General features: G+C 40.2%; 3 protein-coding genes across 6 annotated transcripts in view; 1 reads left to right on the plus strand and 2 right to left on the minus strand.

The window, feature by feature from the left end:
• Positions 1-395: 395 nt before the first annotated feature.
• atf5a (activating transcription factor 5a) lies at positions 396-4,478 on the plus strand. The gene is made up of 4 exons (XM_062047794.1): positions 396-812; positions 1,425-1,676; positions 1,862-3,014; positions 3,089-4,478. The coding sequence occupies exons 2-4, from the start codon at positions 1,532-1,534 to the stop codon at positions 3,273-3,275; spliced, it is 1,485 nt and encodes a 494-aa protein (XP_061903778.1). The 5' UTR covers positions 396-812; positions 1,425-1,531; the 3' UTR covers positions 3,276-4,478.
• stk36 (serine/threonine kinase 36 (fused homolog, Drosophila)) lies at positions 3,365-14,845 on the minus strand. Of its 2 annotated transcripts, none has more exons than XM_062047786.1 (20): positions 14,602-14,845; positions 14,258-14,398; positions 13,980-14,057; positions 11,804-11,934; positions 11,471-11,720; positions 11,306-11,399; positions 11,057-11,238; positions 10,830-10,978; positions 10,657-10,759; positions 10,445-10,576; positions 10,209-10,376; positions 10,042-10,133; positions 9,895-9,958; positions 9,716-9,826; positions 9,543-9,614; positions 8,173-8,284; positions 7,663-7,789; positions 7,396-7,576; positions 6,043-6,954; positions 3,365-5,075 (listed from the first exon to the last, which is right to left on the minus strand). In XM_062047786.1, exons 1-20 carry the CDS (start codon positions 14,683-14,685, stop codon positions 5,007-5,009), a joined length of 3,252 nt encoding a protein of 1,083 aa, XP_061903770.1. In that variant the 5' UTR covers positions 14,686-14,845; the 3' UTR covers positions 3,365-5,006. The 2 variants fall into 2 exon arrangements, with proteins under 2 accessions (XP_061903770.1, XP_061903769.1); XM_062047785.1 differs by having other exon boundaries at positions 9,543-9,617.
• A 93-nt stretch (positions 14,846-14,938) lies between these two features.
• The window catches only part of LOC133650487 (serine/threonine-protein kinase 36-like), a 73,410-nt gene continuing 70,078 nt past the window's right edge, over positions 14,939-18,270 (minus strand). For all 3 annotated transcript variants that reach the window (XM_062047790.1, XM_062047789.1, XM_062047788.1), the window contains one exon: positions 14,939-18,225. In XM_062047790.1, coding sequence (XP_061903774.1) covers positions 17,290-18,225 — 936 coding nt within the window. In that variant the 3' untranslated portion in view covers positions 14,939-17,289. The remainder of the gene's footprint in view (positions 18,226-18,270) is intronic.

Below are 18,270 nucleotides of genomic sequence, written 5' to 3' on the forward strand. Positions count from 1 at the left end.
GATGGTTTGTTTACGATGGTGCACACGTTGCACCATCAGCAGCAACGCAGCCTTTCTTCTTCCCCTTGCCGACCAGCGACCAATTACAATTCGCGCCCGGCGAGTGTCCGACCAATCAGAGGGCAGCTACTTGGGCGAGGGCAGCCAATAGGCGGCGAGTTCGGCCCACTGATGCAAGAGCGATGCAACAGCTCTCACACTTCGACTAAAGTGTTGTTTCGCCTGTGAATGGAAAAGATGGCTACGTTGAAACAATAATATCACGTTTTTACACAAAGTCAAATGTGATACCCGCGGCTTGTATCCCCGGGGGTGACCATGCACAAGACGTGTTGTTACTTAGCGTAACAATGCGGACTGATGACATTATAATCAAATAGGTCCGAGACACGCGAAAGTAACTTCCGCCTTCTCCAAAAACACCAAGTTTGATTGTATCGACCTGCAATATAAATGTTAATAGTTTTGTTTGTTTTAATACTTTACCCACTACCGTTATTTTGGAGTAAAAATCCACAAGTAGCTGAGTTTATGTGGGACGTCCTTACTGAGGCGGAGGAGGCGGAGGGATTCACAGCCCGGCAGCGGTGACGCGACTGGTTGCTAGGCGAAAGCGACCTGACGCTCCAGCTGCGAGTGTGTTGCTCAGTTTACTACACGACCACCACGCCGACACGACCCACTCTGCCGTCCAAAGCTGACGTGATGGCTTTCTAAATTCCACAACAAGCTGCGCCTTCTACCACAAGTCGTGCTTTGCTTTTGGCAACGCACCCCCAACAAGCTCTCTACCGTTTCTCTGCAAGAATGGAGTAAGTAAACACGCACTTTAACCTGCCTTGTTTTTGTTTGTGTACTCTAACGCCTTGTGCCCCACGAGTGGAATACTCTCTTGACACTTTTTTATGTTGTTTTTGAATCATTTTGGTTGAAATGGATACTCCTAATATTGTTGTGTATATATTTATATAAATATATATTTATATATTTAGTTGTTTATTTATTACTGGATATATTGTACACCACCTGTAGCTTTAATTATACCTGATTTTAGCTGCTTTTGTCACATTTTTTGTAAATTATAATTGAGTTACATGTACAAAGTTTAAGTGGTGCAAGACATGTGATTAATTTAAAATGACTAATAGTCTTTAATCCAATTAAAAGATCACTGTCTCTGTGGTTCACTGGCAGGGTGTTACTTGGCAACCATTAGGCCCTTGACAGCCTCATAGAGAGATCCCAAGTGGTTTTGGGATGTCATGTATCAAGTTCACGTTGGTTAAACAAACCCAAGGGATGGCTCTCTTGTTGCTATCATTGACCTTTTAGTGTGAATTTTAGTACGTCGCCGTATCCGCGATTCTTTTTGTGTCGGCGCCCGTGCATTTTAATACCTGTTTTGGGTTCCGACCCTCCTCCAGGTTTCACTATGCCCGCCCAGCATTGCTCTCTGTGGCCCAGCTGTCAGAACCTCCCTGCGCTCATCATATGCACCGACTTGGACTGAACCGACTCGCGGACAGACAGAATGACGATGGCTCCGCCAGCTACTGCTTGGAAGACTTTACGTGTGTGCCCGGCAGACCCCCTCGCTCTCTCTCACCCACAGGCTAACCCCAGCCAATCGCAGGGGTGCAGGGGGGAGGTGTCAGAGGGGAGTCAGCACTTAATTGGTGAGTCGCAGTAAGTGGAATTTTTTTTATATTTTTCCGCATCTCAGGTGGGCTCGGCACTGCAGCACATTCCTTTTTCCCGGACAGTAAGTAACATCGATAAGACGACTTTAACATGCGCTTTACGTCACTCGGGTATTATTAGTGATGGATATTTGTATGATGACGCTATTCTTCGCCAACAGGTGATGGTCTCACCGACTGGATGACGGAAGAAGTGGACTTCTCCTCATACCTCCCAAACCCTCCCTCCCCTCCTTCCTCCACCAATGCCTCCTTTCCCCCGTCACCCCTTCACAACGATATCCAGGTGCCCTCTGACTTGGAGGTCATGACCTCCCTGCTGCAAGAGGAACTAGCCCAACTGGAAGACTACTTCCTGTCAGAGCCACTGCCAGAGAAGTGTCCAAGGCTGGGAAAATGTGAAAGGGCTCCGCAGCTGGCGGGTCCTCAGCAGTTCAGCCAGACACCGTACACGTCGTACGCCGCGCCCAACCCGTCGGAATCCAGTCCGTTTCTTCTCACCCTGGCAACTGGAGAACTGGACTTGGCGGGCGTGTGTGGCGGGCCCGTCGGGCGATCCAAGATTCCCAGGCACGCCCCGTACAGCTGCGGTCGCCCCAGCACATGCGTTAGGAAAAGAATTCCAGATGGTGTGAGGTTCAGTGAAGGCTACGATAACAGTTTAAGTTCCAAAGTGAGCAACTCAGGTAATTCGGTGTTTAATTACTGCTGTGTGGAAGACGATCAGCTGGTTGAGAAAGGTTACTGTCTGGGCAGCGCAGTGGAGCTCAGGAAATGTGCTGCCTTGCTAGCAAAAGAAGACAAAAACTGCTGCTTCGGTCACAATGGCATCGGGGAGGCAAAGGTTGCCGGTAGCGGATTTGGTTTCGGGGCGTCTGTGGAAGAGCCGCCAAAGAAAGAAGATCTATTGATGTATAGCATGAGAGAAGTGAGCGGCGGCACAAGTAGCAGCGAGGTGCTGACCAGCATCAAGACCGGCTTGGAGGTGACAAAAGCGACAGTTACTTGGAAAGCCCAGAGCAGTGAGGGTTGTTATCTGTCGGGAACACCCCAGTCTGAGGCCTATCATAGCTTCTTCACTGAGCAGGTCAAAGCAGAGAGCCTGCAGATAGGGCAGCATGACTTGCACTGTAACTTCCTGGAGAATCCAAGTCCGGAGTGTCTGTTGATGGCCAGGGACAGTCTGAACTTGGAGTCTTGCAGGTTGATAGAAGACCAATGTGCTGTGAAATACGAATTGGACATCATCCCCGCAGAAGGCGGAGGAGAGCGCAAACAGAAGAAGAGAGATCAGAACAAAACAGCCGCTCACAGGTGAGACAAGTCCTTCGTCACTTAAACTTTGCCGGTCAAGTTCTTCATCCAATCTTTCTTTTTGCGTGACGCAGGTATCGCCAAAGAAAAAGGGCGGAGCTGGATTCTTTGGAAGAGCAGCTGCATTGCCTGGAAGGGAGGAACCGTGAGCTGCGGGACAAGGCAGAGTCCGTGGAGCGTGAAATCCAGTACGTCAAAGACCTCCTGATCGAAGTTTACAAGGCCAGAAGCCAAAGACTCAAGCAGGACACAAAAGCGTAGCCCCAAATCCGCAGCAAGAAGACAGGGAAGTTGTCATGTTGATTGTCCACAATTGATTCCTTTTATTTTTAATTTGGAATAATGCATGCTTTGGTAATGTGACTTTTTTCCCCCTCTATAGTCCAAATCACCACAAAATGAAATGCTTCCATCGCTTTCCCTGCACTTGTCCTGAGGCTCACGACAATCACTTTAACACTGTGTCAATCTAATAATTGTAATTTAGAAATGTTTGATTGATTCTGCAGGTTTAATATTTGATGGGCCTTACGTAAGAATTTATGTCACAGCAAACCTTTTTCCCCCCTTGTTTAAAATTGTTGTATGTAAAATTTGAATGTTGTCAACATACATTTCTTCATTCTTACCATTTTAAACTTCATACATTCCTATTGACCGTTCTTTTAAAATGGACTAATTGATTTTCCAATATGTATCCACTTCTTGAGCTGCTACAAATAAGAAATAAGCATACAAATGTGTAGCCTACAATCAATGTTATGAATAATATTGATTTTGTATTAATTTAAATTATATTGTTTGGAAATTCGAGCTTTGACTGACTTCAGGTTTAATGCAGAACTACTGAATGAGATTTGGAATGTTAAAAGCAGGTGTTTTTTTTCTTTTATCTGCCTTTCTTCTACTTTGATTTAATTTAAGTCTTATTTTAGTTATTTTATTTTAGCCTGCTGTGCTGGCTTTGATGGGAACACATACTCTCCTCAGGATGCTCGATTTGCCCTCTAATCAAGCAGGAAAAAAAAAAGTCCTGCATATTTTGAAAATATTGCACACATATTGTTTTAGTTAAATTAACTACATTTTTACACGTCTTCAAGCTCCTGGAATATAAATTGTATATTTGGGAATGAATCGGCGTTATTACTGCAATATGTCTCATAGCCTCAGGCTGATCTGCACTAATTTGTAGCAACTTTTATAATATGCGAATAGAGTGTGATAACTCTTTGCTTTGTAGAGAATTTAGTGAAACAATGCGCCTCGTTAGATTGTTTGTTAAAGACGCTGCTGCCTAAGAATTTCGGGAATATTTTTTCTATGCATTTATTTTACGAAAATCTTGAAAATAAGCGCTGGCAATATTTATTTAATTAAAAAAATGTAACGGCAGCACATTTCATCATCATTTTAGCGTATTTGTGTGTTAGCGACCCTTTTCTGTTGAAAATAAACGTGTGGCTTTCAAATGGTGTTGTCTGTGATCTTTGTACACTCTTTACGTAACAACATGAGACAATTATTAGAATGCAACAAAGTAAAGACGAATGTTGTGCATTTCAAGAAAAACAGCAAGACCATCGATACAATCTTAAATTGGACTTTTCTGGTTATATGTAACAAGGCCGGGTACGACTAAAATCTGCGTTTTTGCGGACCTAATTAACTTGGCGTTTTGTCAAAATGATGCCAGGTCACATTTTTTACTTATATTATTTATCTAACATAAAATACTTTACTTTTCATGTTTGATTAAAATGCTGTAAAAAAAAAAGAGGAACAGTTGCGAGCCTTTTTGTCAATAGTACAGAATAATGAGATTTTAAAAAATTTGATCACATTTATTCGTATGTTCATGTAAAATCGGAGGACGCTTAATTAGTAATATAATCCTAAACGGAAAATGAGTTATATTATTATTACACATTGACAAAAACCGCATTTGAATAAATATAATTATTTCGAGTCATTCTTATCTGAAAGGAAGAGTCACTTTGCTTTGATGCATGCTGGGAAGCCTGGAGACGTTTTTTTTCTGGCATCCAGGGATCTAAGGACCTGCAAAGAAAATGTACAAAAAAATACTGTACAATTGTTTATCAGATACTTTTAGAACAGGGGTCACCAACCTTTTTGAAACCAAGAGCTACTTCTTGGGTACTGATTAATGCGAAGGGCTACCAGTACTTAAATAAATTGACAGAAATAGCCAATTTGCTCATTTTACCTTTAACTCTGTTATTAATAATTAATGATATTTATCTTTGTGGAAACACTGATCATCTTAATGATTTCTCACAATAAATATATATATAGAAACAGATAAATATCAATATGCAACACTTTATGCACATTTTTCAAATTGAACATTTTCAAATGATCACTTCTAAGACAGTCTTGTGAAATCACAATATCCCATTTTAACTAGCTAGCCACTAACATTTTTGAACAAATCATGATTTACTTTGCACCATGTTTGTACAAATAATAACTCATGTAAAATACAAAAGTCAACTTTCAAATTTTTAAATAAATCATGTCACACATTGAACTGGACACCAAATCTGTTATCTGTTTCTTTGTCAGTTAGTGAAGACCAAGTCTTTAAAATATTTTCTCAGATTTTCAAATTCTATTTGAGTTTTGTCTCTCTTAGATTTAAAAATGTCGAGCAAAGCGAGACCAGCTTGCTAGTAAATAAATACAATTTAAAAAATAGAGGCAGCTCACTGGTAAGTGCTGCTATTTGAGCTATTTTTAGAACAGGCCAGCGGGCTACTCATCTGGTCCTTACGGGCTACCTGGTGCCCGCGGGCACCGCGTTGGTGACCCCTGTTTTAGAAAAATATAACAAATTACACAAACTAATGATTCAATAAATCAGGTTCTTTCAAAGCTTTAAAAAAAAAGAAGGAAAAACATCCTTTTCAAACCTGCTAAGCTAAATGATGTCAAATGTAATACAATATTTTCGTAAGGGGCCACATTTGAAAGACTCCCAACTATTGTCCAGTTAGGCCATTACCTGTCTTATAGCATCCTGCTGGCTGTACAAGCTTAGCGTGGCCGTGGCAGCTTCTCTCACGGCATGGTGGGTGTCAGTGCAATCGGCCCTCAGGAGTAACCTGCACACATTCTCCTCCATCAGAGTGGGTACAGCACCATGAACATGCACCAGGTTTCCGAGTGCTGCACAAGCGTGGACACGAGTGTGGGCATCAGTGTCAGAGGTCAGCGATGCCAGTCTGGCTCCTGTCATTCTTGCTTCTTCTAACCATTTTCTAATCTCTTCATCATCTGATTCATTCTTTGACACAATGGCAACTCCTGCTTCGCTGCTTGAATCCTGGTGTGCATCATTGCCCTTTACGTTTACCCACTTTTTAGTGTTGCCTACATTTCCACTGTGCCTGCTGGTGCTGAACCCAGCTTCCATTGCAATATAACCCAACCATTTACCAACTGCCAAGCAAGCTGCACGCCGCACATGCACGCTAGCATCCTCAAGAAGGTCTACCATGCTTTTAAAAATGTTTGGTTGTAAATTGGGCAGTGTGGGAGACCTGAACGGGAACACATTTCCTAAAACTTTACATGTGCCAGCCCTGATTGGATCGTAAGCGTGTGCCAGTGCCCGGTGCAGCACTAAAGGTTCTAGGTGCAGCTGACCAGGACAAAAACACGTGATGAGGTATAACAGAGACAGGAGCTCTACCGCAGAGTCCCCCAGTTCGTCCAGCAGCAGCAAATCAGAGAGCAGAGAACTGGCGGTTCTGGTCGGAGTCTGCTGGCCCGATGTAGTGACGGCTGGTGTGGAGAAAAAGCCACAGGAAGCTTTACAGAGGCGGGAAACACAACGTTGACGATCGCACAGCAACAGGCGGCGTAGTAGTGAGAGTGGCGCCTCTACTGATGAGGGAGGAAGAGTTTCAATCACCTGACAAAAAATACAAACAAGAACACGACATCATCAACACTAATAAAAGAAGACTACAAAGAAACAGAGACAATATGCATCATGCTGTTTTTTTTTGTGCAAGTGTTGCTCTTTGTTGCATCACTGAATTATGTTTGCTCTCACAGAGTCTTGCCTCTATTACCTTACTTCTAAAGGCAGTGGGAACAAAATAGACCTCATGTCCCCAATTGTCTATAGAGTTCTTGGACATTACAGTCCAAATATGGCAAATGTTCAACATTCTCACATTACAATTGTCTTTGTCTCCTGACACTTAAACTTGTTTTGCTTTAGTCAAAACCACAACCTCTAAGGGTTTGTTTTATTGTTTTTACTAGAACTCTCTTTACGGCAAATAATACGGATTCTTAACTTCATCTTTAATCGTTTCCAGACCGTATTTTGATAGAGCAAACTAACCTGCAGGAGCCTTTTAACAACATCACAGCTGTCGTACACATGCAGTACAATGGAACAGGTGTGTGAATTCAGGTTGAGGGCGAATGGAAGGCACAGGAAGTGGGAGCTCAACTCTATAAAGAGCTCAGGACTTAAGACCCCTTCTGATGTACCTGAACAGCCTTCAGCAAATAAAGCATGACTGTTGGGAAATAAAATAAATTATTTTTAGAAAAAGTGGACTCAAATCTTTTAATGATAGTGAGGAAGCTGGATACTATAACTAACCATTCAGTGCTCAACAGCCAGCCAAGAGTGTACACAAATGTTGATTTGCCCTCACAAAACAATGAAATATATGAATATGGATCCTTGCAGAGAACCAACATTGTGGCAGACATGAGAACATGCAATCCTGAAAGAAGAACATGGAAACTATTAATGTCAGTTTTTCCCATAAATTCATGCAATTGTTTTACTTGGTGATACCTGTTGGCCTCACTCATAAACACATTATAATGGGACTGTGTGTGTGAATGTAGATTGTTGTTTCTATATCATTGTAACTCTGCTTGAATACACCTCATACGCATTTGCAATTTTAAAAAAAGCAACTAGCGACTAATTTTCTGGTCAAAATTACATGCACCTACGTCATGGTTTCTTATGCTAATTATACAATGACATCATCAACTGCTTCTACTCCCTTCCCAACCCCACAAATAGACTGCAGTCATGCGGGATACACTGAACAGTTTCATTTGTTGCGTTTTAGTAACAATGTAATGTATTGTTTACCATTGGTTGAGCAGAAGTCCATGTCTGGCATCGTCTTTGCTAATGAGGTGCCGATCTCTTCCCAAACGTGATGAATCACGAGTGGATCCAAACATGAGGAACCATCGCATTGCTGTAAGGAAGACAAAAGTGACAAAGAATTTAGTTAATCTGAAAATATTTACCAATGTCACCTTATATCTGTTATAAACAATAGGTGTATGTGATATCCTTCAAAATTATATGTAAAAGACTACTTAAGCCTAACAGGGATCTTCTACCTTCATCACTATTAGAACTAATTTGACCAGCAACATTAATAATACTTTAGAAACTCAGCTTACAACTTTAATTTGTTCTGTGACAGAGCTCTTAAGTCAAAACACTTGTATCTCAAATCAACGACTCCCACTGAATTCAAATTTCATAGGTGCTTGGCTCCCCCAAAACAGCACAATTTTAACATGTAACATGCCTTTTAAAAAGAAAAACTAACTTCTAGATAATACATATTATATGAAAAACAATGCAATAGACCGTGCTACAAACAACTACAGTAGTTTTATGAAGAGATGTATTAACAATGTACAAAATCTATTTTGGAGAGTGGACATCTACAGTATCTCCTTCTATCTGCTTCTGTTTATTTCCATGGATAAATGTTCACCATTTGGATGTTATTTTCACGCCGTTGGCTGCTGTTGACTCATTCTGCTTTCGTATGGTGCATGCAGACTAGCAGTAACACGCTCCAAAGTTAGGTAAATACACGCTAACCGCACGTTGTCATGTTTTTGATGATTTCCTTCTTTAATTAAATTAAAATTCTCCACTCCATCTCAGCACTGTCCTTCGCAATTACTTTCTTCATTGACATGGTTGAAAAACAAAGATATATCCATCTCTAGCTAAAAGCTAATGCTAGCGAGTAAGACCAGATGTTTTGGGTGGATCTTACAGGGTTCACTGTGGCGTGGCGAAGTTGATAGAGTGGCTGTGCCAGCAATCGGAGTGTTGCTGGTTACTGGGGTTCAATTCCCCCACCTTCTACCTTCCTAGTCACGTCCGTTGTGTCCTTGGGCAAGACACTTCACCTTTTGCCTCTGATGGCTGCTGGTTAGCGCCTTGCATGGCAGCTCCCGCCATCAGTGTGTGAATGGGTAAATGTGGAAATACTGTCAAAGCGCTTTGAGTACCTTGAAGGTAGAAAAGCGCTATACAAGTACAACCCATTTATCATTTATTTATTTACTACACCAACTAATGGCAGGGATGCTTGTAACTCAAATTTCTGCTTGCAACTTAAAGCATAACAACATAGTTGTCGAGAAGCTACAGGTAGCTCACAAACTACCTGGTAAAGACCCCTGAAATTGTATTTACTGACTGACCTCAGAGAGAGTGTGCAGAAGTAAAGATAGGAGGCCGTCACAGAGTCCCCATCCAGGCGGGAGAGAAAGCTCCTGCTTTCAAAGCAAGGGTCAACGACAGACAAATAGAACAAATAATAAATGAACTCAAATAAATGAGATGTCCAATTATCACATCAAAACCAATTGTGTACCTGATGAGAGCCACAGACAAGTTCTTTCAGCAAGAAGCTGAGCCTGTCCACATCAATATTGACAGCAACCTTGTCTCGAGTAAAGAGAGATAAAACACAGCCAGCCAGAGGCTAAAGGAAAAGAAACAACACAGTCAAATGTGTCCAATAGCAAACTAATTCTATGTATTTGTACTGACAGCTAAAGGATTGAGGTCTGCTTGGTTAAGGATTGTTAAGAAGGGCTTGATGAACTCTTCAGGTCTACGAGCAGAGTCACATGATGGAGGACAAGTCATATGTACATATTTATTATACAATACTTAATATTTAATGAATAATCAAACCTGTTTTCTCCTTTCAACCAGTCATGGTTCTTCTGCCAGTAGATCAGTAGAACAACAATCATTTCCCCAAGTGCTTGCAGACTCCCCGGTTGCTGCTCAGTATAATGGTGCAAATTGATTACAGAATTCAGACGTTCAAAATTAGCAGCATTTGTGTGAAGTCCAACCTGAATGAAATGGGAGTTTCCAACAGAGTTGTGAACTAAGCTAATGATAAGATGTGGCAGTCCTAGTTGGTTAATATTGTCATTTGGGTCAGAGGTCAGAATCAGGTTCCGCAGGACTTTCAGCGGATGGCGAATGCGCCACACGTCCTCAAAGACACCACCACTTAACTGACCAAGCAAATAAGTAAGTAAGTGTGATTATTACACTAAAATGACATTCCAAACTGGACAATTACCTGTTTTTCAAACAGCAAAATACTGGATTTCAGTAGAGCTACAATGTTACTGCAGTTGAACGGATGTTTTTCTAGTCTGCTTAGGTCGGATTCTTCAACAAGCTTCTCCCAGAATTCCTCACTCTCGACTGTCTGAGCAGTTGGCAAAGTTTATGCATGCAACAAATCTTAATTACCAGACGTCCAAATGAGTAATAACAAATTAGGCTTACTGTGAAACTTGACACATTTTTAGTGACGTCACATCTTCTCTCTTGTCGTGGCCCAACTTCTACTGAGGGGAACTCTCGTTCATAGTCTTGGCTGATTAGACCTCTGCTGAGGCAACACACATTGTAGTGAAAACACACACTGGTAAAACATTATCTTGTGCAATAATAAAGACCTATTTGAAGAACCAGATGTATGGTTCTTTTGATATGAAATTTGAGGAGCTTTCAGAGTTGAATAAACTGGGGTGATGGATTTGTCCCTAAGGCCCACTGATGTTACTAAAGAATTGGCTTTCTCACTTTCCACTCCATCCTTCATTTCCTGTAAACGGAGAAAGTTCAGGTTCATGACTCCTGTGATAAATATTTTTAAATTGGTGATTATTACCAACCAACATACTTTAGCACTGCCGACTGATGTCTTTGGGTCACTTTTGCTTCTCTGCTCTTTGACCTTTCGCACTATTTTGCTCTCCCCAGATTTTACTGGTGTCTTTTCTGCTATTTGTTTAAGTTTCAGTGCCAGCATGTCAGGGTCTGGGGTGACTGTCAGAGGACTGGAAACATCTGTATCTGGCAGCACTGCTAACACACCACCTTGTTAGTAAGCATTACACAAATAAGTGCTGAAACAGTCCCATGCCATCACCTTGAACACCATCTGCAACAAAAGGATGATGCAGGAGGTCCGGCCATGACAGTCGCATCTGAGGGTCTTTGGTCAACAAACCTTTTAGGAAACTCTGAAAAATAAATCTATTCTGAATATGCATTGTGATTTGACATAATAAATAACACAATAGCCGCAACGTACCGTGCATGTGCTGCTCATAGTGTCTGGCCACTTGATGGGGTCTTTCACAATGAGCTGCACTAAATGGAAGATGGAGTTAGTGTAGAAAGGAGGCGCCCCCGTGTGGAGCTCATACAGAATGCAGCCAAGTGACCAGAGATCAGCAGTGTGATCGTAAGGCTTCTCTGCCACTAATTCAGGGGACATGTATAAGGGTGTTCCCTTGATAGAGGTCAGCACCATAGTGGACACACTCATTGCCCTCGCAAACCTAGAAAAGAATGGCATCAATTGAATGGAATGCAGACATGTGACAAAAAATGTTTGTGCCACCGTGATAATAAAAGTACCTACCCAAAGTCACACAGTTTCACCACTCCATTTTTATCAAAGAGGATATTTTGTGGTTTCATGTCTCGGTGAAGAATCCGACGAGAGTGCAAATAATACAGAGCTGACACCAGTTGGCAGGCAATCTCACGAACCTTGGATTAAAGAAGTGCTTCTCAATTATCTAAATTAATATATTTTCTATTATACACTATTGACAACCTGATAAGATCTATTTATTTGTCTGTACAAACCACTGTATGAGTTTCAGGCACCATTCACCTGCATCCAATCACCTGATTATCAAAATAGATTAATAACATGAGCGGAGGTCAAATCTACAACAACTTTAACTAAGTTTACTCACTCAATTTGTATAATTTAAACAAGATTGCTTAAGCTGCCTGATATATATTCCAATAAAAATTCCTACTGTACATTAAATTGAAGTTGAAATGTGCATCCCCCTGTCAGTTTCCAACTAATTGTAAAAAATAAGTAATCAAACATTCTGACATAGTAACAACAACATGACTGCAAATTGTTAGTTGCTTCTCTGGGAATGCTTTTGTGTATGTGCATGCACTCTAGGCGTGCACGTGGGTATGAGACGGGCGTGAGTGACAGCCTGAACACCGGCCTTTTTTCTTGGGCCGATGAACAATTATTATTCAATATAATTAGTAATTGTGAAAAATAGACTTAAAATAATAAAAACATATTGCTTTAAACCACCAATGGTAAAATAAGCTACATAAGTGTTTCTTGTTATATTATTTTAAATGTAAATTTTAACATGTTGCAAACAGTCACTTTTAATGCTGTAACGCAAAATGAGCAAGGAGCATGGATAGGAAACACATCTTTGGGCCTGCCTATTGTATATGTGATATTATAGGTGAAAACCAATCACAAATGGAATTTCTTGCTCAAATTCAGGCTAACAACTATGTCGAAGTAGTTATTAGCTAATAACAATCCAAACGACAGGTGTCAAACTCAAGGCCTATTCTCGCCGCCCACATCATTTTGCCATGTGGCCCTCAATGAAAACGAGTTTAACACGCCTGAAACTACAGCTTTCTCTTTACACTCATTAAGGGTTACAATTGTTTTGTTAAATCCCCGCTGTGTAAAAGGCCAGAAGACAAATATTTAGGAGATGAATATTTACAATTTGACATGACAAACACAACAAGTAATTTCCTCTTACTCTACAGATCAGTATATCTCAAATACTGAATGGCGAGTAAAATGGGAGATTTTCATTTTTTGTCTTTCGTATTTATGTTACATCGATATAAAAACCTTGAGCTGGGTGGCAGCAGTGCTCGATCTAATCCAGGGGTGTGAAACACATTTTAGATCGGGGGCCACATGGAGAAAAATCTACTCCCAAGTTGGCCGGACTGGTAAAATCACGGCACGATAACTTAAAAATAAAAAAAAATTCAAATAGTTTTACCCCGCCTTCCGCCCGATTGTAGCTGAGATAGGCTCCGGCGACCCCAAAAGGGACAAGCGGTAGAAAATGGATTGATGGATGGATATTTAAAAATAGAACAAGCACAAATATACAAATCATAATGTTGTTGTGGGTTTTTTTACACTTGTTGCGGTTAATAATTTATTTGTCGTTATTTATATTTTCTGAATAAATTATGTGATAATGTTCCTCAGTCAACTTATTGGTGTTAATTTTCAACCTATTAAGATAAACATTTTTATTAATATCAAATTACAGGATGTTATTTATGTAGTTTGATCATTTTCCTCGACTGATGTACTAACATCATGTGGTTTATTTTGTACATATGTAGCATCATCTTCAAAGATACAAAGAATTACTATTGCGACATCCAGTGGACACATTTAGAACAGCTGTTTCATTGATTCAAAAATTTCAGGTACATTTTTATACTTAGCAAACTCATCCCGCAGGCCGGATAAATCCCGTTCTCGGGCCTGATCCGGCCCTCGGGCAGTACGTTTGACACCCCTGATCTAATCTGTTCTACCCAGTAGAAGTAGTAAGTAAATGTGTACAGAGCTAATGGAGGAGAATAAATGGATCAGAGGCATATATAAAGAATGTAACTCACACAGTCAATGTACAGATAAATATTAAATATGATCAAATTAGCCTCTATACCCTTGCCATGCCCTCGGTGGGCCCATGAGCCCCACTTTTTGAGGTTACCTGACTTTCTGGTAAGCTGCCATCATCCTCAATGATCTGGAACAACTGACCCTCAGCATACTCGGTCACAACCACCACCTATTACAACAGGTTACCATGAATTGATTAACGTGGACCCCGACTTAAACAAGTTGAAAAACGTATTCGGGTGTTACCATTTAGTGGTCAATTGTACGGAATATGTACTGTACTGTGCAATCTACTAATAAAAGTTTCAATCAATCAATGAAAGGTAAGGCTCGTGTATGCGTAGTCTATTTTAATCACGAAAACCATACCTCTGTTTCGGTTTCAAAGCTGTCGAAAAGTTTCACAATGTTTGGATGTTGAAGGTTTGTCATGATCTCGATTTCTTTTTTTAGACTTTGCAGCTCTTTCTTCGAGCGTCCCATTTTAGGCATGAACTTCAGAGCCACCACCTGAAATTATATATATATATGATTTTATATTATATATATATATATATATATATATATATATATATATATATATATATATATATATATATATATATATATATATATATATATATATATATATATATATATATATATATATATATATATATATATATATATATATATATATATATTCAGTTTATTTTTAATAAAGAGAAACTTACTTGTCCTAAAAACTTCTTCATTCCTTTATGGACTCGACCAAAAGAGCCTTCTCCAACCAATTCTAACACATGATAAGAATCCATGACTCGGCAGGTGACCTCTAATTTAGGAATGAGCCGTGACTGAACAGTTTTCTTTCTCAAATTAGAAAAAATAAATGAAATGCAATCAATTCCACTACTTATTTAGAAATAGTTGTAAATAGTGACGTTAAATCAGCGCGGAAATGTTTTGTGTGTTCTGTCAACTTCAACAGGGTAAGAAAAAATGCGGGGGTACAGGTCTAACTGCCTTATCACAAAAGCACCAAACACACACAAAAAGTGTCAGTAAGTCAAAAAAAATGATAGGAGGTTACAATTGTTTATTAAAATGTCGCAGTTAGATTACATTCAGAGTGAAATATCACGGAGAACATTTAATTATATCGTCGAGACCAACTGGCTTTCCTATGGGCAGCTATATTACGGGGTCCTGAGATTAGCAACAACTGGCGCGTTCCCAGCAACAGGCAAGCAACCCCAAACAAACAAGGTTGCGAGCTGGACCTACCTACTTTCTGGACTTTCTGGATGTAGCAACATTTTATTTAGAAAATGTTAAATGTGTTATCTGCGCAAGTGCATGCATCTATCTGAATATGATATGTTACAGCAAATTAAAGTTTTATCATGTTGTGTTATATAGACAAGGGATGTCCAAAGTGCAGACCGGGGGCCAATTTCTCAGCTCCTTTTTTATTGGCCCTCAGGTGATCGCAAAAATAAATAAATAAAATAAATATAATATCGAGATGTTATTAATCATGTCAAACCATAAAATTATTAATCACACTTTTGTGTTTGGATTAATTAATCATGATACAAGGCTTATTAGTTATATAACTCGCTTGCGTAATTTCAATCACCTTAAACATCCATCCATTTCCTGCACATTTTAATTATAAAACAACCCCAATACTTAGTCATAATGCAATTGTATTGCTACTGTAACAAAATTGTGTGATTGATCCGTGTATATACGTGATTAATTCAACATTTTTTTTGTCATTAATCGCATGCGTTAACCCGTTATTTTTGACAGCCCTAGTTATTACACTGATTTCCTTGTCACCTATAGCACAAAGCTAACATGGACGTTTTGTACAGCTAGCTTGGCATATATTGACATACAAAACCAGTGAAGTTGGCACGTTGTGTAAATCGTAAATAAAAACAGAATACAATTATTTGCAAATCCTTTTCAACTTGTATTCAATTCAATAGACTGCAAAGACAAGATATTTAATGTTCGAACTGAGAACGTTTTTTTGCAAATAATCATTAACTTAGAATTTAATGGCAGCAACACATTGCAAAAACGTTGGCACAGTGGCATTTTTACCACTGTGTTACATGGCCTTTCCTTTTAACAACACTCAGTAAACGTTTGGGAACACACCAATTTTTGAAGCTTTTCAGGTGGAATTCTTTCTCTCATTCTTGCTTGATGTACAGCTTAAGTTGTTCAACAGTCCGGTGTCTCCGTTGTCGTATTTTACGCTTCATAATGCGCCACACATTTTCAATGGGAGATAGGTCTGGAATACAGGCAGGCCAGTCTAGTACCCGCACTCTTTTACTACGAAGCCACGCTGTTGTAACACGTGCAGAATGTGGGTTGGCATTGTCTTGTTGAAATAAGCAGGGGCGTCCATGAAAAAGACGTTCCCTGGATGGCAACATGTTGCTCTAAAACCTGTAGGTACCTTTCAGCATTAAGTTACCCATGCCTTGGGCACTAATACACACCCATACCATCACAGTAGCGACAAACTGTAGTTACTGACAGTGGTTTTTTGAAGTGTTCCTGAGCCCTCGTGGTGATATCTTTTCTTTTGCCACTTGTGCCAGCTTTTTTGAAACATGTTGCAGGCATCAAATTCCAAATGAGCTAATATTTTCAAAAAATAACAGTTTACCAGTTTGAATGTTAAGTATCTTGTCTTTGCAGTGTAGTCAATTGAATATAGGTTGAAAAGGATTTGCAAATCATTGTACTGTTTTTATTTACGATTTACCCAACGTGCCAACTTCACTGGTTTTGGTTTATGTACATTTTGCTTTTAGCAACTTTAATGTACAAATACATAAAGGTGGCCTCCGCATCCTATTTTACCAAATGCGGCCCTTGCTGTGTTTGTACACCCCTGGTGTAGACTAATTGCTTATATTGTTTTAAATATGGACAAACTATAGGCTCCTATAGCTGGAGGTGCCTACTTCATGGATACACCAAAATACATTATATATTAAATGTGTCACTGTGTGCCTCTGTCCATCAATTATGTCAAAAATATAATCTGTTACAATTAAGGTCTATTGTGTTAGTGTTTATTGCTTATATTGTCCACTATAAATTGTAGGCTAATTAAGATATGGCACGGTACAAAATATATTGCCAAGTTTTTGATTTTTATAAAAACAGATGTCACAATGCAGCAAACAATACTTGTGCAGCGAGTGTGCATGATAGAAATGGAAAGCCTGAATATTTTCTTGCTTGCATTGAGGGATCATCAAATACTTTAAAATGTAAGCAATCATCCAGAAAGAAATAATAGTAAGTGATGTATCATAACAGAGAACCTAAGATAAACTGAACCATTTACTTGCAGCTTTTGTGACCAAAGACGACTACCGCTTGGTTTAATTCACTACCTGTGGAATGGCATCCTGCTGACTGCACAAGCTTAAAGTGTTTATGGCAGCTTCTCTCACTGCATTGTGGGTATCTGTGCTTGCAGCTCTGTGAAGTAATCTAGACACATTCTCTTCCATCAGCTCTGGCACAGCGCCATGAACATGCACCAGGTTTCTCAGTGCTGCACAGGCATTGAAACGAGTGTGGACATCAGGGTCGGAGGTCAGTGATGCCAGTTTGGCCCCCGTCATTCTGGCTTCTTTTAGCCATTTTCTCATCTTGCCATCATCTGATCCATTCCTTGTCACCATGGCAACCTCTGTTTCATTGCTTAAATCTTTGTTTGCATCATTGTCCTTGACTTTTAACGGCTTTTTAGTGTTGCCTACATTTCCATTTTGTGTACTGGTGCTGAACCCAGCCTCCATTGCAATATAACCCAACCATTTACCAACTGCCAAGCAAGCTGCACGCCGCACATGCACGCTAACATCTTCAAGAAGGTCTACCATGCTTTTAAAAATGTTCGGTTGCAAATTGGGCAGTGTGGAAGACCGGAATGGGAACACATTTCCTAAAACTTTGCATACGGCAGCCCTGATCGGATCGTAAGCGTGAGCTAGGGCCCGGTGCAGCACGGTGGGTTCTAGGTGAAGCTTGAAGCGATCGGGACGAGGGCAGAAACGCGTGATGAGGTATAAGAGAGACAGGAGCTCTACTGCAGAGCCCCCCAGCTCATCCAGCAGCAGCAAATCAGAGAGCAGAGAACTTGCGGTTCTGGTCGGCATCTGCTGACCAGATGTAGTGACTGCTGGTGTGGAGAAAAAGCCACAGGAAGTTTTACAGAGGCGGGAAACACAACGTTGACGATCGCACAGCAGCAGGCGGCGTAGTAGTGTAAGTGGCACCTCTACTGATGAGAGAGGAAGAGTTTCAATCACCTGACGAACAATACAAGAAAGGAAAACACATCAAAATAAAACTGA

Source organism: Entelurus aequoreus, linkage group LG05 (genome assembly GCF_033978785.1).
Source record: "Entelurus aequoreus isolate RoL-2023_Sb linkage group LG05, RoL_Eaeq_v1.1, whole genome shotgun sequence".
Classification (NCBI taxonomy): Eukaryota; Metazoa; Chordata; class Actinopteri; order Syngnathiformes; family Syngnathidae; genus Entelurus; species Entelurus aequoreus.